A 25,747-nucleotide genomic window follows, 5' to 3' on the forward strand; every position below is an offset into this window, starting at 1 on the left:
TTCATTTGTTCATTCTCTCAGTAACCTCACCGGGCTCCTGCCATATGGCCAGGCACAGTGGGGGATGTGACAGCAGATGACAGCTGGGGGATGGGATCCCCCATGGGAGCTCCTCACTGCCTGGGGCAGGACTGTGTTCCCCAAGCGCAGTTGCTGGAAGAGCCCTTTGCACAAGGGGGACATCTGCTCTGCAGGCGAGGGCTGAGCCTGGAGAAGAGTTTTGAGGGTGTGGGGCTTGAGCTGAAGGTGGGAGAGCCAAGGGGTGGAGCAGGAGACAGGGCTGGGAGAGCTGGCAGGGCCAGATTAAAGGGCGAGGGCGAGAGCCGCGGGCAGGCCGAGGTTAGCTGGGTGAGCTCTGGGAGAGAGAGTGAAGGGCACAGCGAGAGGGAGGCAGGCATCCTGCCCTGAAGGATGGTTCGTTCCCTCTGCCACCCAGAAACAGTGTCAGGACAGGAGCTAGACTGCGGACTGAGTCACAGCACTGTCCCAGGCGGGGGCCCTCGAGACGCGTGCCACAGCCTGTGGCAGGTTTCCCTCTTTGAGAAGACCGTGCACGGGCCAAGGTTGAAGTGGGACCTGTGTGTGCATCTAGAAATGTAGGTTCCCTGGACCGTTAGCCTAACTCAGGGGCACTTGAGGTGTGGAACAGATCTGCTGACGAGCTAGGCGGCTGCGCTGGCTGGGCAGTGGCTGCCTGCCCCTGACTGAGCGCGTGGAGACGCACAGGTGAGGGAGGTCCTGGCCCTGGGGAAGCCCCGTGAGCTGGACTGTCCAGCTGCTTGTCTCCCTCCTCTTCTCTCGCTCTTCCAAAGACCGACCTGGGACCATTTTCAGAAATGCAGTAGGGAGCTCCAGACATTTAAGAGTAATTCAAATGTGGTAGCTGACTTTCCATTTTAGAGGAGACCCTCTTGTGCTGATCTGATGGCTCTGTGAGCGTGCGCCTTCGCTCCCTAAGAGCCCAGTTCTGTACACCCCTCAGCTTTCCAGGTAAGAGAGACATCCTGCTTAGGGCTCTTAGCTGATTCCTCGGACGTCTCAGCAGACGCAGCCGGAGGCCTGTGATGAGCACCCAGAGTCTGAGCAGATGGGCAGGAGGCCACGACGGTTGGCTTTCTTTACAGCTCCCAGCGGTTCTTACTCTACTTTCTCGTTGAAGATAAGCTACCCAGAAATGCCACTCCCTGTGGAGGAGGCGAGTTGACTGGAGAGGGAGGAGCTCGCACCCTTTTCCCTCCTACAGACCTGACCCTAGAGACCACCCCCCCTTTGCGGGGGCCTGCAGCTTGAGCTCACCTGCATTTCCCTGTTCTGCTTTGAACAGACTGCCGATTTAGTAAAAAAAAGTGGTAGTGAAGTTGAATTTGTAATGATGGTCTCGTTGATTGATTCAAAATGTGCTAAGAGTTTCAGCATTTTTAAAGAAAACTTTTTTCCTTTTTATTAATACCCTTAGAACAGAGTTTCTCAGCCTTGGCACGGTTGACATTTTGGGCTGGCTCACTCGCTGCTGGGGGCCGTCCTGTGCACTGTAGGATGCTGCGCAGCACCCGTGGCCCCCCCATGAGATGCAGTAGCACCCCCCACCCAAGCTGTGACAACTAAAAATGTCTCTAGGCCTTGCCCAGTGTCCCCGGGGGTGCAGAACTGTCCCCAGTTGAGAACCATTGCCTTAAAATAATTGGAGTGTACTTGCTACAGAGCTTTATTGCCTGATTTTTGGCTGTTGCTGAAATGACTCTTTGCAGAGACTGCTTCACTCAGACTTGAGTCTCGGGATGGATACAGTGGTGGGACAGGGGCAGAGAGACAGGAGAGTTTGGCGTTCATAATTAAGTCGTTAGGATTTCTTAGAAAACTGGTTACTGTTGTTCCTGCCAAAAGCCCAGCTGATCAATTTAGACTCTTTTTTTTGAGGAAGATTGGCCCTGAGCGAACTGCTGCCAATCCTCCTCTTTTTGCTGAGGAAGACTGGCCCTGAGCTAACATCCGTGCCCATCTTCCTCTACTTTATATGTGGGACGCCTGCCACAGCATGGCTGCCAAGAGGTGTCATATCCGCACCCAGGATTCAAACCAGCGAACCCCGGGCCACCGAAGCGGAACGTGCGCGCGTAACCACTGCACCACCGGGCCGGCCCCTAATTTAGACTTCTAAATCATGTCTGGATACACTTTTGTCACATAAAAATGATCCATCCTATCTGGTGGAAAAGGCGTTTAAAAATCATTGACCCTATCTTGGTGTAAGATTGACAAAAAGGAAGAGCATGACGTTTTTGTCTTAGGAATCACATGAAAGGTGGGATGGAGGAAGAGCAGGAGAAGGTTGGGGATTTAACGCCGGCTGATTTTTTTTATATGATTTTTTTTTTACTTTGTATATGTTAAAATAGTTTCATAGTAAGTTTTTAAAGAAGATTGTAGGAGGGCGACAGTTTGGAAACTCTGGTTTTAATTGAGATATTAATTATATGCTAGAGGACACTTGGTAAATTTGGGAGAAATCTCAAGAAAGGGCTGCAGTGTGGAATTGTAGTGAAATTTGGGGCACACCAGAGGCAAATGTACAGGGAGGAGTGCTTGGACCTGTGATTCCCAGGGAAGATTCAGTTGCAGCCAGAAAAAGAATGTGAGAAGGCGCTGGAACGCTGGAATCGCGAGTGGGGGCCTCGGGGAGCCTCCGGGGGGAGCAGCTCCAGCTTCGCCCAGCAGCCAAGCTGGGACCCACCGCCGCAGGGCTCCCGAGGGGGGACCGAGTGAAGACGACCCGCAGTTTCTGGTCCCTTCTGGGGAGAAAGAGAGAAGGGGCTAATTCAGATCATCTTTGGTGAACTGAACATAAACTAGAAATATTTGTATTTAAACCAGTTGTGAAACCTTTTTGGTAAGGTATCAGCTCACAGACCTACCTTAATATAAAACGTGAACACCGTTTTGTGTGATTTCAAGGTCACCTATTTGAGTGCACTTCTGACTGAACGGAGCCCCGGGGCCTGGAGACCTGAGTCTGGAAGGGGCAGCTGTGTGCCTGCGTCCTGGATCTTCCTTGCATGGCAGAGAGGGACCTCATCTTCTGAAAGCCCTTCTAAGGGAACGTTTCTAGTTAAGATTCTTAGCACTCGACGCTTTCCTGTGGGGCGTTCATCCAGGTGGAGAATACGTCGCCAAGCCGGGTCACAGGGCCCAGGACGGTGGAACAGAGCGCTGGGGGGCAGGGTTGCACAGCCCCCTGGGAATGCTATGTGCGGGTCGGGAGTCCGGGAACCCCTAGGCCTGGTATTCAGGTCTTGGAATCTGAAGAGGTCAAGGCCGCTCCGCTGGAGACGGCCCACTGTCTGACTCCAGCCACCTTTGGGTGGGCATTGAAGCTCCCTCTTCAGGCGGCACATCGCCCCATTCCTGCTCCGCCTAGCTCCCACTGTGCGCTTTCCTCTGCTGCCTCTCCAGGCAGCATCTCCTTTCCTTTTTCACTCTTTCCCTGCCTCCCCAGACCCTCCACCCTCACTCCCCATCCTGATATTTGGGGACCTCAAGGGGCCCCAGATGCCCTCCTGGCGCAGGGTCCCCGCCGCCTGCCTGGGCCCGCTGGCCGTACGTGGGGAGAGCGGGCACTTTGCGCTCCGCTTCTCTGTCTGCTCACTGCCCTTGGCCTGGCTTCCCTTGGCTGTCTCTCTCTGTCCTGCCCAGGATTAAATTCCATACAAAAAACGTTTCTCTAGAAATTAGGGTTTGTTTTTTCCACAGACGACTCAGAATAAGCACAGAGAACTGAGGCAGTCCGAGGTCCGTGGTCTCCTAAGTGACCGCCGGCCAGTCCCATGGGGCGCCCAGATTGCTAGGGGGTGGCAGGCCGCAGGGTGGCCGCCCCCGTCTGACTCTCCGGTGGGGTTGTTTTCCTCTTTTGCAGATCAGCCAGTCACTCGATGGGGAGCAACGGTGGACCACCTTTTTGTGTCACCTTCCCACCTCTCTGTAGCAAGAAAAATAACTTCAGCACCTCTTCAATAATAATGATGAAACTGGTATTAACTGAATGGCAATTATGGATTTTTAACTCTAATTCACAGTAAACCAGCAAGCCATATGTTTCAAATCCAACCAAAAATCATTTTGTTTTGCTGCGTGTCTCATCTGATTGTGAGAAGTTGTGAGATATCTGTTTGTACAAAGAGGAATATAAGTATTACTTGCCGGAGAAACACAACTGAAGCAGAGAGAGAAGACGTCTTAATTTATCCTTAAAGATATCTGATAGTCTTATTTATATAGAGTAAATATATATATATTTTTGGTGGTAATGAAAATGGCTCCGCAGAATGCCGACTCAGAATCTATGCAAGGTCAAGAGTCACCTGTGCCCCTCCCGGCCCTGCAGAGACACGGAAGCTCGGCGGAGGCCCGCGATGAGACCGGCAGTGAGGGCTCCATAGACCGGGTCCCCGTGCGCCTGTGGGTCATGCACGGGGCCGTGATGTTTGGCAGGGAGTTCTGTTACGCCATGGAGACGGCGTTGGTCACGCCGATCCTGTTGCAGATTGGTAAGTCGGCCTGCACCCTCGGAGGCCTTAGCACGGAGCATCGGCGTGGGCGGTGCGAACACACGTGCGAACATCGGCACGCGGAGCACGCACCACGGGCCGAGAAGCGTCAAGAGCCCTGGGAACTGGTGTCCTGGTTTCTCTCCCTCCAGCCTGCTCTGGCTGTTTCCTCCCGTTGTAAACGGGCTGGGGAGGGGGTGGTCCTCAGATGCTGACGTGGAGTGACGAGTTTCGGCAAGATGGTGGTTGAGTGTTTGCGTGTGTGCAGTCGGCGGTGATGAGTTGTAACTGCGCAAGCACCCTTCTCCCTCGAGGTGCCTGCCGCGGTGCCCCAGCCCTCCTGGACGTGGTCGCCGGGTGTGTCATCCTGGGCCAGCTGGCGACCCTCCCTGCATGTCACTCAGCTCCCTCTCGTAAAGTGAGGGTAGCTGTGGAGCAGCCCCTCGTTGGGCAGGAGGCTTAGCACAATGCCTGGCTGTAGGAAACACTGAATAACTATTTTCTTTATTATTAGCTGATGGCCATTGTTGTTGACTTAAATCTGAGTTTATTGTGGACTTTAAGTGGCTGAATGACGGGGTATTCCCAGAAATACTGTAATTCACAGTCACACTCAGGTTAGCATTACCAAGCGTAGTCTGTGAAAACACTGCTGTCCCTTCCAGATGACCACTGGGGGTGCCTTAGACCCTAAGAATTTTGTTGCAGTGTTTCAGTTTTCCCTGTTGTCTAAAGAAGTTTAAAAATCTGTAATTTTCCAACTTGTAAGAGATCTGGGTCAGGGGCCAAGCTATGTAAAAGCATCAGTTTCATTCTAGAATTCCACATGTGCCTAGTAAAATATTTTTAAAATCTACTTACTCTGTTTGTTCTAGGAATGTTTCTTCAAACATAATAAAGCGTTTCTTATTTGGTGAGCTCTAACTAAACCCCACTGTCTGGAGCAGTTAGTTTAAGTGTATGGATCTGAAGAATGCAGCGTTTCCTTCAGTTATGAGCAGGTCCACTGGCCCCGCTGCCGTCAGAGAGCACAGACTTCATCTCCCGTTGGCTGTGGCAGGTGGCTAGAAATTCCGCTTATGCTCATGGCCGTTTCAAGTCACAGCAGTTCCTGTACCCACGTCTGCACCTTGTCGTTTAACATGTTAATAAAGAAGCGTGCATATTATTCTATTTGGGTTGCTGTATTTCAACATGTTTTTCCCTTTGTAATCCTGTGTTTTATTTCCCATCTTTAAAAATATTGTCCTGAGAAGGCTTCACAAGGCCCCAGACCGGGGAGAGCCTTTTCTGGAGAGCTTGGGATTGTGGAGTGTGGATAGCATAGGCCACTGTTCCCTTCTTCATCTCTGTATTCGTCATCTCTGCATTTCTTCTGCTCACATTCCTGCAGTGCTCGCTGCATGTCAGCGCGCTGGGGGTGGACAGGACGCCACGTCTGCCCTGTCTGATGGTTGAGGGGGTGGACGGGACCAGTGAGCGCTGCTCTCACGGTGCTGTGAGAGGGAGGAACGGGGAAGATGCAGACCCCTGGAGGGAGTTATGCCCGCCCCGTCCAGGCCGGCTGGGGAGCCTCGCATAGCGGGCGGCTCGGGGTGGCAGTGGGGAGAGGGCACCTCGAGAGAGAAAGGCTTGGTGTGTTCAGGAAACTGGGCCAGACCCTAGGGAGGGAGAAGTACAGTGGCAGTTAATTATCCTATGCTTTTGTTTTGTCCCCTCGTTGTAAGGACCTGGGTTTGGCATGGCAGTTGAGGTCATTACAAAAGCAGTTGTAACTAAGCCGAGGTGGGTAGAATCAGGTGCCCGTATTCAGTTTATGGATCACCTCTTACGGTTATGGTGACAAAGACAAAATTCAGAATCTCTGGTCACTGAGAAATAAGTTGATACCATAAATAGAGATTTGGGAGCTGTTCCTGCCCAGTTTTCTTTGTGATGCGTTATGTGTATCACAGCTTAGAACCTTAGCACTAACATGGCTCCTTGGAATTTTCACACTTTAAGGTTGGGAGTCTCAATTTCCGTACAACTTGGCGCATTTCATTGTTTAGTTTTGAGTATTTAACGTATGACATGAAACTTGTATCGATTTTGGATAGTCTGGGATAATACATAATATATTTTACTGCGTAGTATAATACGTATGCTATATACTAAAGCTAGCTTTCAAAGGTTGTAGGTACGTCTGTTCCATATAAACGTTCAGAAACGATGCCTGAAAACGGGAGAATTGTAGTAAATAGGTGGCTGTGGCAGGCTGACCCTAGGGGATAAGTGACCCTTACTGACCCTGAGCAGTGCACAGCCGTGTTCAGCAGGAGAGCCGGGTTGGTGGATGGGGGTATTTCCCAGGTTAAAGGGATGGTGCTCAACGAGAGTTGTTCCCAGATGGGCTTTCATTCAGTCCAGATGACACGGACCCGAGTTATGTCTCAGGGTCGCACTTCAGTTACGCTCATAGGGCCAGTACACTGATCAGCATTTTCTCTGGTTTGAGTCGGTTTCTTTAAAAGTTGTCTACCTTACCCAGAGGCACAGTGTTTATTATTGGATTTTGTGTATTAATAATTATTGAAGCTAGTCTTGAAATAGTAACATTCTCCCACTCTAAGTGGGCAGTTTGATCCGCTTGATAGAGGTCTGCAGTAGTCCAGCAGCCAACACGCTTCAGGCCAGGAATATTTTCTTTACCCGAAAGGCTCCCTAGCGGCCCCTCACGTGGCACCCCCAGCCACCCCCGGCCTTCCTGGGTCCCAGTTTTGCCCTTTCTGGAATTCTGTATAAATGGAATCGCACCTGTGTAGTCTGGTGTCACTGATTTAACGTTTGCTTTTGTGGTGGATTCATCCATCCTACTGCACGGATCAGTACTTCATTCCTTTTCAGTGCTAACTGGTGGTCCCCTGAATGGACATATCCCCTCATCTCTCCATTCATCCGCTGATGGAATCTGGGTGGTTTCCATTTGGGGGCTTTTATAAATAAAGCTGCTCTGAGCATTCGCCTGCAAGTCTGTGTGGCCCTGTGTCTCATTTCTCGTGAGTAGATGCCCAGGAGTGGGATTGCTGGTCGCACGGTGAGTACAGGTTTCCTTACATATGAGAAAACCATTCCCTCTAGCAGTTCAGGAGGTCCTGAACTCCTGCATCCTTATGTTTCCCCAGTGAATACTGATGTTGAGCGTCTTTTCATGTGCTTATCAGGCATTCGTGTGTTTTCTTAGGTGAAATGTGGGTGCAGAATTTTTGCTTTTCAAGTTATCATTGCGTTACAAGAGTTCTTTATCCATTCTTGATAAGAGTCCTTTATCAGATACAAATCTGCAAATATCTTACCCCAGTCTGTGGTTTCCTTTTCATTATCTTAATGGTATCTTAAAAGCAAAAGTTTTTAATTTAGATGAAATTTGGCACGTCGATATTTTTCTCCTTTTTTAACTAAGAAATCTTGGCCTGGCGCAAGGTTGTAATGATTTTCTCTTGTTTTCTTCCAGGAGTTTTATAGTTTTAGCTCTCAAATTTACGTCTGTGATCCATTTTGAATGAATTTTTGTGTACAATAGGAGTTGAAGGGTCCTTGTTCCCTTTGGCATGGAATCCACTTGTTCCAGCACCATTTGTAAAAGGACTATCCTTTCGCATTGAATTCCATGCGCCTCTGCCGGCAGTTAACTGACCCCATATGTGTGAGTCTGTTTCTAGACTCTGTTCTTTTCCAGTGATCTAGTTGTCTGTCCTCAATACCACAGTGCCTTGATTACTCTAGCTTTGTAGTGCATCTTGAAATTAGGAAATATCGGTTCTCTGACTTGATTTTACTTTTTAAAACTTACTTTGGTTTTTAAAACTTATTTAGGTCCTTCACTTTTCCATATAAATTTTAGAATTAGCAATTTCTACCAAAAAAAAAAAAAGCCTGTTGGGTTTTTATTGGAATTGCATTGAATCTATAGATTAATTTAGAATTGACATCTTAGTATTGAATCCTCCAATCCATGAACATGGTATATTGTCTCCATACGTTTAGGTCTTCACTTTCTCCTAGAAATGTTTTGTGATTTTCAGTTTGTAGGTCTCACACATATTTTGTTAAGTTTATCCGTAAGTGTTTAATTTTGTTATGCTGTTGTACTGTTTTAACTTCCGTTTCTGAGGGTAAATCACTATATGAAAATATAGCAATATTTTTACATTGACCTTGTTTCCTGCCATCTTGCTAAACTCACTTGTTAGTCTTTAGTAGCTTTTAATGTCTGTAAGGTCTGGAGTGATGCTCCCTCTCCCCCCATATTGGTAATTTATATCATGTCTTTATTGCTTGATCAGTCTGGTTAAAGACTTATCAATGTTATTGATCTTTGCAAAGACTCAGCTGTTTTTTTCACTGATTTCTCTATTGTTTGTTCATTTCCTATTTCATTAATTTATGTTCATTTTTTTCTTCTGCCTACTTTGGTTTTAATAGGATCTTTTTCTAGTTTCGTAAGGTCAAGCTTGGAGCACGGTTTTTTAGATTTCTCCTTCCGAATAAAAGCATTTACTAGAAATTATTTTATTCCTAATAAATAAAAGCGCTGTTACCCAGAGAGGTCAAGGAGTATAAATGCAATCCCAGAGTCCCCGGGGTCCCTGCTGTGGTCAGCAGCCTCTGAGATGCCCCAGTGATCCCCACCCCCTGTATGCAGTCCCCTGCTCTGAGGTTAAACGGAAGTTAAAACAGTACAACAGCATAACAAAATTAAACACTTACGGATAAACTTAACAAAATATTTTCTTTTAACCAACAATATGCCAACAGTGAGGGGATGTCACTTCTGTGACTAAGGTGCTAAAGATCGTGACTTCCATCGGGTCGGAAAGCGCTTTCCTGCCTCGTTGGCTTGTACGCGCTGATGAGTCCAGCTGCCTTCTTGGAGAGACCCGTGTGGCAGAGCCTGAGGGAGGCCTGCAGCCAGCAGCCAGTGAGGGCCTGAGGCTCTCCGTCTGTGATAACCGGCTCCTCCCGTCAGTGGAGCTGGTGAGCCCAGCAGCAGGTCTTCCCCTCGTGAGCCTTGAGATGACCACGGCCCTGGGAGACACCCTGAGCCCGACCACCCAGTCAAGCCCGGCTTCTTGACCCACAGAAACTGTGAGATGATAATGTTGTAAGCCACTATGTGGCGTGTGATTTGTTGTATGTGAGTTATACGTATACTATCTATTAAAAGGTAGCTGTTGAAAAGTTGTAGGAACCTCTGTTCCATAGAAGCTTCCAGAAATAATGATTGAAAATGGGAGAATTGTAGTAAATAGGTGGCTGTGGCAGGCTGACCCTAGGGGATAAGTGACCCTTACTGACCCTGAGCAGTGCACAGCCGTGTTCAGCAGGGGAGCCGAGCTGGTGGATGGGGGTATTTCCCAGGTTAAAGGGATGGTGCTCAACGAGAGTTGTTCCCAGATGGGCTTTCAGTCCAGACGACAAGGGCACGAGTTATGTCTCAGGGTCGCACTTCAATGACACTCATAGAGCCAGTACACTGATCAGCATTTTCTCTGATTTGAGTGGGAGTTTCTTAGACACTAAGTGCAGAGAACTAATGTGCGTGCTCTGTTAGTATTTGACTGCACTGTTTTCTCCTTTATAGTTCAGAACGTTGTGTATTTTTCCTATTACCTAACTTATTTATCATGTTAGAAGAGGGTGTGAAAGGGCTGTAGAAGAAACATATTTGTATTGATAGATATCTCAGCATAAAATCTTACATTATAAGGTAGTTGTTGGATTTTTTTCTGCTTTTTTCTTCCCAAATCCCCCCAGTTCGTAGTTGTATATTTTCGTTGTGGGTCCTTCTAGTTGTGGTATGTGGGATGCTGCCTGAGCATGGCCTGACGAGCAGTGCCATGTCCACGCCCAGGATCTGAACGAGTGAAACCCTGGGCCAGTGAAGCGGAGCGCACGAACTTAACCACTCAGCCGTAGGGCCGGCCGCTAGGTGGTTGTGTTTTGAAATATCGAACAATAGCACATTTGCCCTGTCTCTTTCATAAGATTGATTCCCCGAAGAAAACTTTCCCATTGAAAATCAGTAAACTGAAAACTATGAGACGTAATTAATTTCAAACTCTGCCATAGTAAAGATTACCAGAAAAGTTGTTTTTAATCCAGGAGTAGCCAGCTAATTGAGAATATGCATGACGTTTATCTTTGACAGTTTTCTAAAGTTATTAAACTGGTACCATCCTATCATGAGTGTGTTTATACCAATCGATATGTTGTCTTCTGCTCTTAAAATGTAAGTGACTGTCCTGATTGAGCCCGAGCCCTAGTGTGTGGCACAGACGCAGCTGTGGTGCCTGACTTTGCTTCATGGCGAAGTCCCTTCTGCTCACTGCCTGTCGTCTTGTGGTGGTACTGGGGTTTAGTGGCTGTTGACAGCCAGCTCACAGACCAGGCTCCTCTGCCTGGGAAGGCCCTCCGTGCCTACTGGTTGTTTAGTGTCCTGAACACTGGGGTTGGACCCCTTTGTTTCTTCTCGCCTTCCTCTGCACTGGCCTCCCTGGAGCTCCTTGCAAGGTGCTCTGGAGGCTGAGCTGTTTCTTTGTAAAGTACCAGGTTGGGATAGATGATGGTCTGGGCTCCCGGCTGGCCCTTGGGTCCCGGCTCCTCTGTGCCGTCGCCTCGGGTGCCTTCAGTGTGCTCCAGATGCTGAGCCTGCTGTGGGGAGGCCCAATGCTCAGGATTCGGAGGCCGCCTCCTGGGCCAGCCCCTGGGAAGGCGGGAGCTAGGGGGCCAAGGGAAGCTGGATCTGGACAAAGGCTGGGGGGGTGGGGTCGCCCAGCACCTCTTTGTTTCTCCATGGATCAAGTTTTGTGGTGAATTATAACCCTTGTCTTTATGGTGATGATTCAAGGTCTGTTTCTGGTTTCTCTCATTTGCATTGTTTGCTCAAGTGGCACAGGACCCCTGACTTCCCCCCCGCCCTGCTCCTCTGTGGTGTTAGGAGGGGGGCCGCCTCCCAACCGAATGTTGGCTCTTGGAGAATCCTAGAACCTGCCATTTTACGTCTTTGTAGCTTTATTTACATCTATGGATACCAGCATCTCTTTCTTTTCTGAAAACACCTTCAGGGCTTATATGTATGAATTGTTTGGAACAGAGTTTATACTGAAGTACTTAGTACCCAGCCTGCTCTTGTCACGTCCAGGCCCCATCCTGAGCCCCTTCAGTGTCCAGCTCTGTCCGCTGCATGACCCCGTCGTGCTGGATGACTCCCACATCTGTCCTAGTCAATCACTTCTAAAGTGGGTGGCAGTTTAGATGTGATGAAATATGGCCTATCCCCGGGCCAGGCTTGTGAACCCAGCTGCTTAGAGTCCCTGCTTGCTGAGGATGCCCAGTTGTCCTCAGACTCGCTGTGGTCAGCACATGCACATCTCCTCAGCACCTGGGATGCTCCTAGGGGCACCTGGAGCATGGTCCTCCCATGACTTGTTCCTGTAGCACCCCTTCTTCCGTAGACTGCGACTCCCTTCAGGGCAGGTTCGGACTTGGCTTTGCACCCTGTGCCCCACGCGGAGCTGGGCACCCAGGAGAGGCTCACTTTGAGCTTGTGGAAGGAGTGAACACATGACTTGTTGGTGAAGGGGAAGATGATGCACCTTGGCCACCTGGTATGTCCACATGCTCTTGTCAAAGCCCAGAAACCTGGTTTATCTTCTTGAGGAGGTCCAGGAGGGTGCTGCTCCCACCCCAGGCATAGCGAGTCCTCTCAGACCTGCTTGCTTCTATGACGCACGGGAGAAACACTGTAGAGGTCCCCAGGGAAAAGGCCTTTAAAAACCAGGTGTTACTAGCCAGCACCTTACCCAAAACAGAACCTCCTCGCGGCCCCTGGATGGCCTGGGTACACTTGGAGCCCACCTCGATGAAGTTGGGGCCGAAAGTCTCAAGTAGCTGAGTTGACCTGTTGGGGAGGGAAATTGAGTATGTTTAAATCTTGGGCCGTGTCTGGCAAATATTTCTGTTTTAGCACACTAGGTAAGCTATCTTGTTTTTGTGGCAGTGGAAGTAGTAGTTTTGCTGTGTGTTATAGCCCTTCCCAGAATGGCCATCCATTCACACAGAGGCCCTGTCTTTCTGTCTGCTGTGGCGAGTGGGCTGTGTGCCACGCGGAGCATAGAGATGTTGCGTGATTTCAGCTTAAATCCCCAGCCCTCCACGTGGATCTCTAGACTGAGTCCTGTACCTCCCCCTCTGGCCTTTCAGGTCAGCTGCGTTGGAGGACCTACGGAATCACAGGGCTGGCGTCTCAGGACACAGAAGGAAGATGTGGTGTCCTCCACCCCACAGCTGCCCAGCAGGGAGGGTGGACATGGAAAAGGTTGCTGCAAGGTGGTGCTCAGAGGAGGAACCAAGTGTGCAGGAATAACGATCCCTACCCCCGGAATAACGATTGGGATTCCCATAGTAGTTTTATTCTGGTCCCCAGAAAAGATGGAGGTGGGAGGGCTTGTCCCCTCCCTGCTGGCTGTCCACTGCCCAGAAGTCAGTGTCAGTAGACACTGAAAGTTCTGGAGTCTTTCTTGGGGAGATAAAGGATACGCTGTAGTCAGGAGTGAAGTACCACCTGAGACGGCACTGTTAACTTGAAAAACCTCAGAACGAGTTTATTCAAGAATAGCCAAAAGAATTCCAATTCGGGATATGCATGCTATGTCAAACCATAGGCAAATCCAGCAAACAGAGGAGGGGAGCTGCTTTTATAGAGAAAGGGGGGGAGTAGGAAGGGCTGTCCTAAAGGAAAGTCTATTCCGTGAGAGTAACAGTTCAGGGCAGCAACACCTTCTCATTGGCTGAGCTGTATGGCTTTTCTTATTGGCTGAGCTGTGGCGTTTCTCATTGGCTGGGCTGTGGCATTTCTCATTGGCTGAGCTGTTTCTCATTGGCTGAGCTGTGGCTTTTCTCATTGGCTGAGCTGTGGCCTTTCTCATTGGCTGAGCTGTGACTTTTCTCATTGGCTGAGCTGTGGCCTTTCTCGTTGGCTGAGCTGTTTCTCATTGGCTGGGCTCTTGCTGGGTGGAGAGAGAAGTCTACCTTCAGTGGTGCAGTGGTGGCTCTTCCAGTGGGGGATGCAGTGCCCCTCTGTTCCTGGTTGGTATGATTGGCTGTGTGTGACGGGGCTGAGAGCTCCCCCTGGGCCTTCCGGGTTAGTGAGGGTCTTTTAGTTTCGACAGCACGGTGGGAAGGAGTGGGCTCTGGAGCTCTCAGCGGCTTGGGGCCTCCGAGCCCTCTCAAGGGCCGCCAGGGCGAGCCTCAGCAGCAGCGGTTGCCCCTATTCACTGGGCACTTGCACTCCACCTCTTGTGGGTGCCCCCACGTCCTCACTGGGGTCCCCCAGGCTCGGGTGCCCCGACAGCGCCAGTGCTGCTGGCACTCAGGACCCGGCCTTTGGCATCTGGGAGGAGAGACATGGTAATTTGGTGGCCTGCTGAAGGGTAGCGGCTTTCCTTTCCATGTGTTTTCTGTGGGGTTGGAGTAATGGTGTCATAATCGAGCGTGTCACAGGATCCCAGCGGCTCTTCTGAGCGTCAGCACACGTCTTCGGCAGGTGCAGGCTTCAGGAGGCTGCATCCCAGCGTCTCTCGCCAGAGGGTCACTTGCCTGGCCTGGGCTGGGCAGCCTGCTGTCTCCGCTCTAACTTTGCAGCCGCGTTTTAAGAGACATTAAGTGATGACAGGCGGCATCCATATTTAAGTTACAATTCACCTTCCTGCAGTGTTTGTGCGTGTGAACTCAGACCAGGGGCTGGCGGGGTGGAGATGCGTGGAGCGCAGCCTCTGGTCGCGTGCTCGGGCTCCACAGGCACTCACGGGGGGCCGTCCTTCGGTGTCTCCCTGGCAGGCCCATGAGCTCTGCTGTGTGCGGCGCTGCCGCCGTGCCGTGGGGCTCCTGCAGTGACAAACGCATCGCTTTTATTCTCGTGCGAGTCTCAAGCTCCTTCACCGAACCAGTGTCTGTTCCTGGTTCCCCATACGGTGGAGTGTGGCGGTCTTTTTTTTGATGCTGGATCCTGTATTTTTAATTGGAACTTTTTTTTTCTTGTGCAGAAATCCTTTGTAGGAAAATAATGTAGAAATGTCATAACCAGTAGCCAAGCCCGCTCCTCGTATGGTATGGAAGTCCACTGGGCCTGGCCTGTTGTATTCCTAGGCTTGGGAAATTAGAAAAAAAAATTCTAGTACTTATTTTATTCCTTAAATTGTTTGTTACCTGAACTGGATTATGTAGAAGAATCCGGGCTTTCGGTAGTCATCCTAGTTGTAAGGTTTTTGTTTGTTTTCTTTCACAGTAAACTGGAGTCTTGGGGTTTTTATTTTTGGTTGCAAGTTGGCTTCTGCGATCCTCAGCTAAATGCACATGTGATGACAAATGCACTTGGCAGGGCTTGTCTGTTTCCATGCTCTGGGGGTGATGGAGCCGCTCTGCTTTCATCTTGTTCTGTGAAGGAGGTTAAAGGACAGGGTCTGGGGCCTCGGGTGCCCGCCTCATTTCTTCTCTCTGTGACCCTGGAGCTGAGATGGGCTGGACCCGCCCACCCGTGTGCTGCTGTCATCTTGGGCAGTTGCTCTAGGGATCTCTGATAGCGACTTAGATTGCTGCACTCTTTTCTAAGGAGGTGACTGGTTTGGGCACCAGTTCAGATGCACACACTCAGCCATTTGTGTGTGGTTTCTGCTCTGTGAAGTGTGCGCTCCCTGACGCTTAGAGAAACGTGAAGAGCCCCGCTATCGTCTGACTGCCCGCGGCGAGCTCTGCCACGGAGAGGTCATCCCCATTTTGCCTGGCCAGGTTGGGACCTGAATTCAGGTCTCGCAATTCCAAATGAGTGTCTCTTCTTCTGGAAGGAGCCTCTAGACCGGAAGCAAGTGTCATTCCTTGGTGCTAAAAAGGGTGTTACCGAATTGCTGAGCTGAGGAGGAAAGAAGGCTCGTGAGGTGGCACAGGAGAAGGTGGGTGTGACGCTAAGACAGTCCCCTCCCTTCCTGGTCCTGCATGCGCCAGATGTCTGATTGGCTGCAGAAAGGGGGCAGAAGGTTGGCACTGAAGGACCGTCCACCTTTCCCTGGACGGTGCCAGTCAGCTGTCCCACAGGCTTCGTCGCATGGGCATGGAAAGAAGAGTTACAGTGGCTCAGCTTGGCCCCTGGACCACGCCCACCATCATTGTGAATCCTCTTACAGGGGACGCCGTCTTTAAGTAAAATTAAATTTTTTTTCCTTGAATCGATAGCATTTTCACCAAGTTAAGAATTCAAAAGTCACAGTAGTGTAGACAGTGAGATTTCTGTCCCCCTCCTGGCCTCTGGCCACCTGGTTCCATCCCCAAAGGCAGCGAGTTTCCGGCCTCCTTCCAGAGCTTCCCTACATGTATGACACATGAGACAAGTGGCTTTGTGTCTTGTCACTGTCCCCAGCAGTGGCTCTTGGAGAGCATCCAGAGCAGATAAAGAATCCAATTCTAGGTCAAAGCAGAACGCCTGTCTGCTTCTCCCCAGGCCCTCCTGCTCAGTCCACCGCGGGGTGGGCCCCCCTTGGCTCTTCTTGTGGGAGTTTTCCCGGCTGATCTTGCGCTGTCCCCTCAGTGCCTTTAGAATCACTGTCATCTCTGCCTCACCTGAGAGGCTGTGTTTGTTGGGTACTGGATTCCCACACCATTTACTGAACGATTCAGCTTTTTGGAGGGGACTTCTGAAAATATGTACCACCTTCGGCCCCAGGCCCAAAGTTTCAAGTACGGGAGATGAGGGTAGCACCTAACAGTCAGGGTTTTGGTTTTTGTTTTGTTTGTGCGAAGGTGGGTTCTGATAGAAGACCCATAACCCTGCCTCAGACAAGAGAATGAGGATGAGGGTGTGGGTCCCCCCGCCCCCCCACTGAGGCCTAAACAGCATGCGCTGCTTCCTGCAGAGCTGGTGGCTGCCCGGGCTGCCCTTCCTCGCTGGTCTGAGCGCAGAGGAGGGACTACCGGCGACCCTCCTGCTGTGTGCCTGGCGCTGTCGGCAAGGTGCCAGCCGTCCACATGTCGGGGGGGTGCGAGCCGCTGATGAATCTGGCTCTCTGAGTTGGAATCAGGTGGGGTTGTGGGGTCACTGTTAAAGGAAGGTCTCAGAAGCACTGCCCCAGAGCCTCTGGGACAGGCCTTCCTGAGGAGCAGGTGCCCCTCCTGGGCTTGTCACTCCTGCTGGCACCGTCTGTTCTCTTACAGCATTTTCCCTTGGGAAGGACAAGTCTGCCCCCACCCCCCCCTTATTGTTTTCCTCTCGGTTCAGGAAAAGGAGTCATATAAAAGAAAGAAAGGTAGCCAGTTGCGGCCTCTCAGTTTGACGAATGAATTAGAACTTGATGAGATCCTGTTTTCTCCTGCTTGATGAAAATTGTGAACACGGTAGCATCTGAGGACGAACAAGCCATGTCTGTAGGTTTATTTATGCGGAGAGTCAGATTGAATCTTGCCTGTCTCATTGGGTTGGGGGTAAAGCTTATCTGCATTTTGTATAGGTCTCTTTATTTAAAAAAACTGGACTTCTCCACTTTCCGTTGTGGCTTGATGTGAATCAGGATTCCTAGGACATGGTTTGTTGAGACTCGAGGCTCCCCTTTTCTTCCTGTGGGAAGCCTGCCCTTTAAAGGCCTGTCTTAAAGGCATGAGCAGTTTAAGTGCCTGGAGTGGCAGTCATTTTCCTGCACTCCCTGCAGCGTGCAAGGAAGTTGACATTGGAGGCCGCGCTGGCGGGAGCAGGAGGGGAACGTGACCCGGCCGGCAGCCTTGCACTGAATCCTCCGTAGTCAGCCCCCTCTGAGGAGGGCAGGGCTACAGCCGGCCCTCGTAGGAAGTCAGCACCCTGTCTTGGAACCACCTGCCCTCTTGTGCAGCTGGCTCCTGCTTTCACGTTGGAAATCCACAGGGCAGTGCCCTTGAACACAAGTCTTTGGCGAGAATTGAGAAAGAGATTCATGCTGTATCAGGAGTGACAGTGCATCTCATTATTCTGTGCATGCGCGTGCATGTGTGCGTGTAGAAATGTGCTTGAATGGGCTCGAGAGGTGTCGCAACTGAGCGCACGTCCATCTGCACCCTCCTCCAGTGAGCATGAATGTTGCTACACAGGTGACCTCTCATGAGCACGAGTTACCTTTCTTTCTCTATGATACATCTAACTTGGCACTTCCAACAGTTGTAGTAAAACTCGGGAGCCACTGTTGTCCAGGGCTGTTGTAACTCCCTGGCCTGGGGGGTAGCATGTTATTTCAGTGGTGTGTACTTCTGCAGCTCAAACACAGTAGCTGCCTTCGCCTTTCCAGGAACTCCCTTTGTGTGTAAGGACACCTGGAGAGGGGTCCAGAGAAGCCTGTGTATTTGGCTGAAGCTGCGGCGCCCCCAGGGCCTGCTGCAGATTGCGCTCTGGATTTGTTTTCCTGTTTTGAACGAGCAGTTCCCTCTGCAGGAAGAATTCTTAGGCATACCTGCCCTGACACGTGGCACCACTTGATCTTGGCCCTCGTCTCTAGTACTGAGCTGGGCCCCGCAGAAGTCCCCCGATGCGCCCACTGACTGTGCCCCCTAGTCACCCCATGTCCCAGGCGGCTGAGCCCAGAGATGCAGGGCGGGGGGGCGGCAGGGCCCATGCTGGCTTGGACTCTTGCTTCTGCCGAGTTGTGGGCACCCTGGTTTGCATAATGCACACTGTGGCTGGGGTAGGAAGGAAGCTGTGTCATTTGAGGAATATTTCAAAGAATCAGACAGTCACTTTGGCCTGAAGAACTGATAGCTCAGGGAGGCTAGAGACCTCATCCCTGAATACCTAGAAAATAGGCATGTGGCGGCGCTGTGGTTCCCAGAGCCCAGGGGCAGGAGACAGATTGTCCAGCTTACAGCTGGCTTTGCGACTGTTACCCAAGCTGAGGTTGGGCCTACAGGGCTGGAGGTGCCAGGAAGGAGGTGATGGTAAATGGCCAAAATTGGACGGACCCTTGAAGACATTAGTGTAAATAAAACAGTCCAGACACAGCGGGACAAATACCATAGGACCACTTACAGGAGGTGCCGAGCGTAGTGAAATCCACGGGGAGTGGGGGACAGAAAGGAACATGGCAGGGGCCAGGGCCCGGGGAGGCAGCTGGGGAGCTAGTGTTGAATGGGCCGACTTCCAGTCTTGCAAGATGAAAGAGTTCTGTGGGTGCATGCTGGTGATAGTTGCACAACAGTGTGAATGTCCTTAATGCCACTGAACTGTATACTTCAAAGTGGCCCAAATGGTAAATTGTACATTACGTACGTTTTACTAGAGCTTTTAAAAAGGTGGGAAAAAAATGTGATGGGCCCTACAGAACTGCAAGCTGGGTTTCCTGCTGTGTGGAGCCTAAGGAAGCCTGAAGGGTGACACCTGGCCTGGGCTTGGCGACGGCGGGCTGCCTGCTTGCCCAGAGGAAGAGGATTCTAGGACAGCCAGTGTGCTGTTCGCGCCTGGGAGCCCTGGCAGAGAGCTGCCCTGCTCGGGCCCACCCGCACCTCCAGACGGGGTCAGGACCGACCCAGAAAACAAGCAGTGTAATTGAGGCAGGAGTTTGTCAGAATCTCCTGAATTTTGACCAAAATAATTGGAAAACTTTTCTGCAAGGCTTGTTTGGATTGGGAGCTCTGGATTTCCTCATGTTTCAGATCATTGTATTTTAGAAACAATGAAATGTCAACTAGTCGTTTTTCCCAAGGAATGATATGCCTGTTATTCTTTCATCAGGCGCTTATTGGGCCCCCACCTGCCGTGTGCAGGGCACGGGGCCAGGCACTGGAGCGGCACTGGAGCGGCCTGAGGTTTCTAGTTCAGATGAAGACGTGGCCTTGTGACCACAACACGAGGTTGGTGAGGTAGTAGGTTTAGGAGTAAGTGTGCAAAGGCTGGAGCCTTGTTCCAGATCAGGGAAGGCCTGGAGGGGGGCTGTCCATTCAGCTGGTGGTCGTCAGCCTGGGGTGCAGGCTGTGATTGAGGGTCTGGAGAAGCAAGGTGATGAAGGACGGTTAGAATACCAGCCATTGCCTGCTCTGTTGACGGCGAGCCTGGAGGACACAGGAGCAGGATAGAAGGCTACCCAACGGGACGTGGAAAGAGGGGCGGGAAGTGGGGAGCCTGTCCAAAGGAGGTGGCGCTGGGCCTCCGCGGGGCAGAGAGGAAGCAGGGGTCAGCGAGTGAAGCAAGGGTGAGTCGACACCTTCTGGGCTGCGGTGGCGAGGGAAGTGTCGGGTGAGGGGGCGCTGTGACCAGCACAGCACGGCAGAGGTGCCCGAGCCCAGGGCAGAGTGGCGAGAGGAGATCCCAGGAGGCCTCTTGCCCCTCAAGGGGTGATTTACAGAGAAACCTGAGCAATTCTGCCCCTTTTCAGTGTAGCACACATGAGCCCTGGTAAAGCAACAGTAGTTCTGGAAATCTTTTTTTTTCTTTTTTTTTTTTTGGAGGAAGATTAGCCCTCAGCTAACTACTGCCAGTCCTCCTCTTTTTGCTGAGGAAGCCTGGCTCTGAGCTAACATCCGTGCCCATCTTCCTCTAGTTTATACGTGGGACGCCTACCACAGCATGGCTGCCAAGCAGTGCCATGTCCGCACCCGGGATCCGAACCAGCGAACCCCGGGCCGCCGAGAAGCGGAACGTGCGAACTTAACCACTGCGCCACCGGGCCGGCCCCTGGAAATCTTAATAGTAAGCAATATATTGTCCTGTGGCAGTTTCCAGGCTTACTAGATCATTGTAATTATCAAAGTTATAGTCACAGAACGTGAACCATATACACACTTGGATTAAAGAAGACAAAAAATTTTATCACTTTTCAGAAAATGATCATTTAACTTTATAATGAAAGTCAAAAGGAAGTTAAATAAATTTTAACCGAACATTACAAATGTGTGTTGAAATGATAAGATGAGGTACCAGCTAGCCCAGAGATGGTGTGGTCGGAGTGACCCATGTGCTTGCTCAGTGGGTCATATGCGTCTGTAAATATTTTCCTTAAACACGGATCAAAAATATTATTAGAATCATGAAGGGTTTTTTTTTTTTGGTAAATTTTAGAACAAATGCTGTCTTAAATTTCCTCTTAAAAACAATCAGTATAGAATGCGTCCAGCAGCAAAATATTTCTCAGATGATGGTAATTTTGTCATGAAAAAATTACCCACAGTCATGCGCCATACATCGAGGTTTTGGTCAGTGCCAGACTGCATATACGATGGTGGCTCCCTGAGATCAAGGCTGTTCAGGCTAGGCATGTGGTAGGCTGTGCCATCTCGGGCTGTCTGAGTACACGCTGGTGTGTTCACACAACGAAATGGCTTCATGGCCCATTTCTCTGAATGTACCCCGTAGTCCAGCAACACATGACAGTATTTGTCTTGCACAAAACGCGTGACATCCAAATTATGTTGGTAGGATTCATCTTTGGGTGCAGTGTTAAATTAAGGGTGCGTAAACTGGGGAACGTCACAGGAAGAAATTTCAGGCAACTTCAGCCTAAGGTGTTGAGTTGGAAGTAACTCTGCTGGAGGCACATGGAGGTGTGTCACAAAATGGAAAACTGGGGGAAACTGGAAGCTTGCGTTTCGGTTGGGGGTCATCAGGGCTGGACGAGACGGAAGGTCCAGGGCGACTCCAGACCCCTGCGTGGTGGGTTAAGCGTGGCCTGTGTGCGCTTCACAGCCGGGGAGATGGAGGCAGAAAGTGGGCAGAGGCTCTGTCTGCGCTGGGGGTGGATGGGTGCTGAGTGTAGGGAGAGCTGGGGGGTCGCCGAGTGTGGGAAGAGCTGGGGGGGCGCTGACTGTGGGGAGAGCTGGGGGGGCGCTGACTGTGGGGAGAGCTGGGGGGGCGCCAAGTGTGGGGAGAGCTGGGGGGGGCGCCGAGTGTGGGGAGAGCTGGGGGGGCGCCGAGTGTGGGGAGAGCTGGGGGGGCGCCAAGTGTGGGGAGAGCTTAGAACGTTGCATCACTTTGACCCAGGTTACGTTTTATTTAAAATCCCCTTAGACACACACACACTTAATTTTGCTGTCATCCTAAAACGTGACTAATGAGAATTGCTGCCTGTTTTGATGCTAATGTTTTTGGCCTGGCAGCATTTTTGTGCATACCCCACACGCTTCCTCTTCCTCCAGTTCCAACAGAGACCTGAGCCCTGAGCACTTCCCCTTTCTCGTGACCAGGCCTGAGGCTGGCCTGCTGCCTCCAGCTTATCCTTCATCAGTTTTCTAAACAGTCCTTTGTTTATTTGTTTTGAAATTTAATTTTTCTTTTTTTTAAGATCTGATTGGCTTTATTGAACAATTCCTGGCTCAGGCAGCATCCTATCCAGCAAGTAGTTTGGAGTTTCCTATAAACAGTCCTTTACGGTCGTCACGCGGTTAACGGAAGGAGGCTTTGGTTCCCTATATTCTCCGGAATATGAAGATGTTCGCATTTTCTTCACCTTTATTCTTGCTAGCTTGTGACAGCAAAGCACGATTTAACCACAGCCAAACCGGAAACGCAGTCTGTGTAGACGCAGTGGCAGCCTTCTGGGTTTGAAGTGCTGTTCTGGGCCCCAGTGTGATCTGACACCCATGGTTTATAAATGGGCCTCACATGCATCGCGTGCATCTTGTCATTTCACCTGAACGAAGCAGAGAGAGGTGGCTGAGATGGTAGACGCGTCTCGCTGTGGATTTCGTATCAGTTGGTATTCAGCAGTGCCACTGTGGGTCAGGGTTTCTCTCGGGATGACGCAGGGACACACCCAGCCCTGGCCTCTGCAGCTCTGACAAGCAGAGCAGGGAGTGTGCCAGTCACCTGAGACTCCAGGCCCAAGGGTTTCGCCTTCCCTGGAAGGTGAGCCGACACGGGCCTTGTCCTCCAGGGGGCAGACCGGCATTTAGAGGAGGGACACACTTAACAGCCGGTGGTCACCAGGCAGGACAGCCACTCCAGGCTGGGGCACAGAAGCCCCCAGAGCCTGGCAGCTGGAAGGGGGGACCAGAGCTGGGGTAGTGTGGAGGTCACACTGGGGCCCGTGGTCATCTCAAGGGCCCTGCTGTGCTGTGGTGGAGTATGGTGGGGGCCCTAGCCATGGTGATGTGGAGAATATTTTCGAGGCAAGCTGTCTGATGAGGACCCAGTGGTAAGATAGAGCCGGCACATGCCTGGACCACCTGTGGGACCCTTTTCTGGTGGCACTAGGTGCTAGTGCGGAAGCTGGGCCCCCTGGGACCCCGTTTGGATGGAGAGACGCCAGAAGTCTTAACAAAAGGTAAATGTCAAGATGGGAGCTGGGTAAGGTTCAGAGAGGGGGCCATGGGGAGCGACACGAGGAGAGTCCATGTCCCCCGCTGTTCCCGAAGGTCCTGGACAGGCTGATCTCTGCATGAGGCATGTGGCTTGCCCAGGGGGCCGTGGCTAGAAAACACTGGCTCAGCGTTTGGGCTGCTCTTCCAACCAGGCTGCTTTCGCCCACAGCGCAGAGGCTCGAGGCTGCAGCATGCCACTGGCTGAGAACAAGGCCAGGACAGGTGGTGGGGGTCCCGCAGGTGTGGAGAATTAGCAGGGTTAATGGTGGCAGTTCCCCACTCCTGCAAATTAAATATGCGACCCCAGTAATAATTGTCTGCTCATGGTTCGTGTCAGCAGCAAGCTGTTCCAGATAAGACTTAATTCTTTAAAAAAATTTTTTTTTGAGGAAGATTAACCCTGAGCTAACATTGCTGCCAATTCTCCTCTTTTTACTGAGGGAGATTGGCCCTGAGCTAACATCCTGCCCATCTTCCTCTACTTTATATGTGGGATGCCTGCAACAGCGTGGCTTGATGAGTGGTGCATAGGTCTGCACCTGGGATCTGAACTGGTGATCCCCAGGCCACCAAAGTGGAATGTCCAAACTTAACCGCTGCGCCACCAGACTGGCCCTGACTTAATTCTTATAAAAATCTGATGTTTTACAGATTTTTGCAGATGAGGAAATAGATGCTCACAGAGCCAGTAAGTGAGGGAACTGGGATTCAGACTCAGAACTCAGCCTCGCCCTCAGCCGCCCAGCCGTCATGCTGGCCCCGGCCAGACCTCCTCAAGGTGCTGTGTCAGTGAGAATAGGGGACAGAGTGTGGGTGCTGTCCGCCCAGCAGACGCCTATGAGAGCCGCCGCTCCACTTGCTGAGGTGGTGTGAAGGAGGGGTCTCCGGGATGGTTTTTTGTGTGTTTTTTTTTTTTTTTTTTTTGAGGAAGATTAGCCCTGAGCTAACACCTGCCACCAATCCTTCTCGTTTTGCTGAGGAAGCCTGGCCTTGAGCTAACATTCGTGCCCATCTTCCTCTACTTTATATGTGGGATGCCTGCCACAGCATGGTGTGTCAAGCTGTGCCATGTCCTCACCCAGGATCCGAACCGGCAAACCCTGGGACACCAAAGTGGAACGTGCGCACTTAACCGCTGTGCCACCGGGCTGGCCCCTCCAGGGTGATTTTAAATACTCAAGACCTTTATCGATAAAGGGTGATACAACTTGTAGTAAGGATTTAATTTGTTTCTAATTTCCAAATACTTGCTAGTTTTCGAGCACCTCACAGTCTCCTTTGTGGGAGGAGGCAGGCTGTGCTTAGTGCTCCCTGGAATTTCCAGCTGTCCGCAGCCCCGGCGTGCGCTGGAGCCGACTCCTGCTGCCCCCTGAGAGCCGGCTGTGAGGTCTCAGGACTTTGTGAGCCAGTGGGCAGGCGTATCCATTATTAAATTACACACTGACGGTTGGATTATCCTGACAACAAAGGTAACAGATACTCATCCCTTTGTAATTTTTTGCCTGCACTTGGCTCTCATCTGCCTGTGAGTTTCTTTCCACGTGAGTGTCTAAGTGTGGTAGAGGGGCTCCTCGCTCCCCGGCCACCTATGTCGCTTGGCTAGTGGGAGGTCAGCCGCAGGGAGCAACCACACTTCAGGAGCAGGCCAGCGCTGTGCACACGGGAGGCTGCGCCCCGAGCCCCCTGGCTTGGGTGCTTTCCGGCACGCCGTTCAGTGCACGCGTTCCCTGTTGTGTGGGTGAGACTCCGTGGGTCAATGGAGAGGCGCAGCCACTCCCCGCTGGGGGATTTGGGGTGTTTTTTTTGCCACCGGCGGTTGTTAAAATCAAAGCTGTGAACAACAGCGTCTAGCATGGTGCTGGGTTCTTTCCCTCCGAACCGTGGACTCTCGGGGCTGGGAGAGACCGTGCCTCTCTGGAGGCCTCTCCCCTCCGTCGTGAGGAGCTGCGAGTCGTTGGGCAGATGGCACAGTCTTCCCGCAGCTCAGCTCCCACTTCTGAAAGGTGGGCGAGTGCGTGAACACGGTGTGCGGTGCTGCCCTGCCACTTCCCCTGGCCGGGGGGACCCGACCTCTGCTTTCCAGCTCACGAGAGCAAGGGGAGAGCCCTTCCTCGAAGCTGTCGTTCGCAGATTGCGGAGCCATTTCCCTGCTCAGACAGCGTTCAGCCGTCTCCCCACGAACTAGGACCGAAGGCTCACTGGTGGTCCCCTGTGTGGACAGTGGCTCAGCCCTGAGTCTCTCCAGAGTGGTTCCCCTCTGTGGCCCTGGCTGTAGCCGGGTGGCCCTCCCTCTGCTGAGCTGCCACCTGTGCACGCTGGGTTCTTCTCTCTGCAAGATGCACGACGACCAGGTAGCCCCAGTGGTCGCACTCTCCTCTCGAGCCTGCCAGCCCAGGGTGGAGGTCCCATGTCTGCTGCCTGGTGGCACCACGGGCGTTTCCCAGCGTGACGTAGCTCTGACAGCGTCTCCCTGACATGCTCCATTTATTTAGTTGGCCTCGTGATCCAGCTTCCCCGGTCTTTGACCTTGGGGTCTCGCTGTTCCTCGGTCGAGGTGGCAGTAAGCCCTTCTGCCCTGCTGGCCCCCTCTGCACTCCAATCTTGTCAGCCCCTCTCCCCTGAAACCCTGGAGGCTTCCTGCTGCTCCCAGGGCAGGGGTGGCTTCCTTATCCTGACTCAAGCCTTTTCTAGCCAGGGCCGCCCCTGCCCTGTGTCCACTCCTGTCCACTTGTGTCCTTGGCACTGTGGCCCCTTTCTTTGTTTGCCCCTCCCCCCCCCCCGCCACCCCCCCCCCACAGGGTACTCTGCCAGGACACACCCTTCATCTTGCCCCCCTCTGTCCCAGGAGACCCTGCTTAGCCCTTCCTCTC

General features: G+C 51.6%; 1 protein-coding gene across 5 annotated transcripts in view; it reads left to right on the plus strand.

The window, feature by feature from the left end:
* The window catches only part of SLC45A4 (solute carrier family 45 member 4), an 89,386-nt gene that overhangs the window by 39,427 nt on the left and 24,212 nt on the right, over positions 1–25,747 (plus strand). Inside the window, exon 2 of one of the 5 annotated variants that reach the window (XM_046642362.1) lies at positions 3,911–4,541. The exons of 3 other annotated variants lie outside the window; for them this stretch is intronic. In XM_046642362.1, the coding sequence (XP_046498318.1) occupies positions 4,301–4,541 (241 nt within the window). In that variant the 5' untranslated portion in view covers positions 3,911–4,300. Of the gene's footprint in view, positions 1–3,910; positions 4,542–20,252; positions 20,272–25,747 lie in introns of those variants that run through there. One more of the 5 variants, XM_046642365.1, reaches the window with a different exon arrangement.

The sequence above is a fragment of the Equus quagga genome, chromosome 16 (assembly GCF_021613505.1).
Source record: "Equus quagga isolate Etosha38 chromosome 16, UCLA_HA_Equagga_1.0, whole genome shotgun sequence".
Taxonomy (NCBI): Eukaryota; Metazoa; Chordata; class Mammalia; order Perissodactyla; family Equidae; genus Equus; species Equus quagga.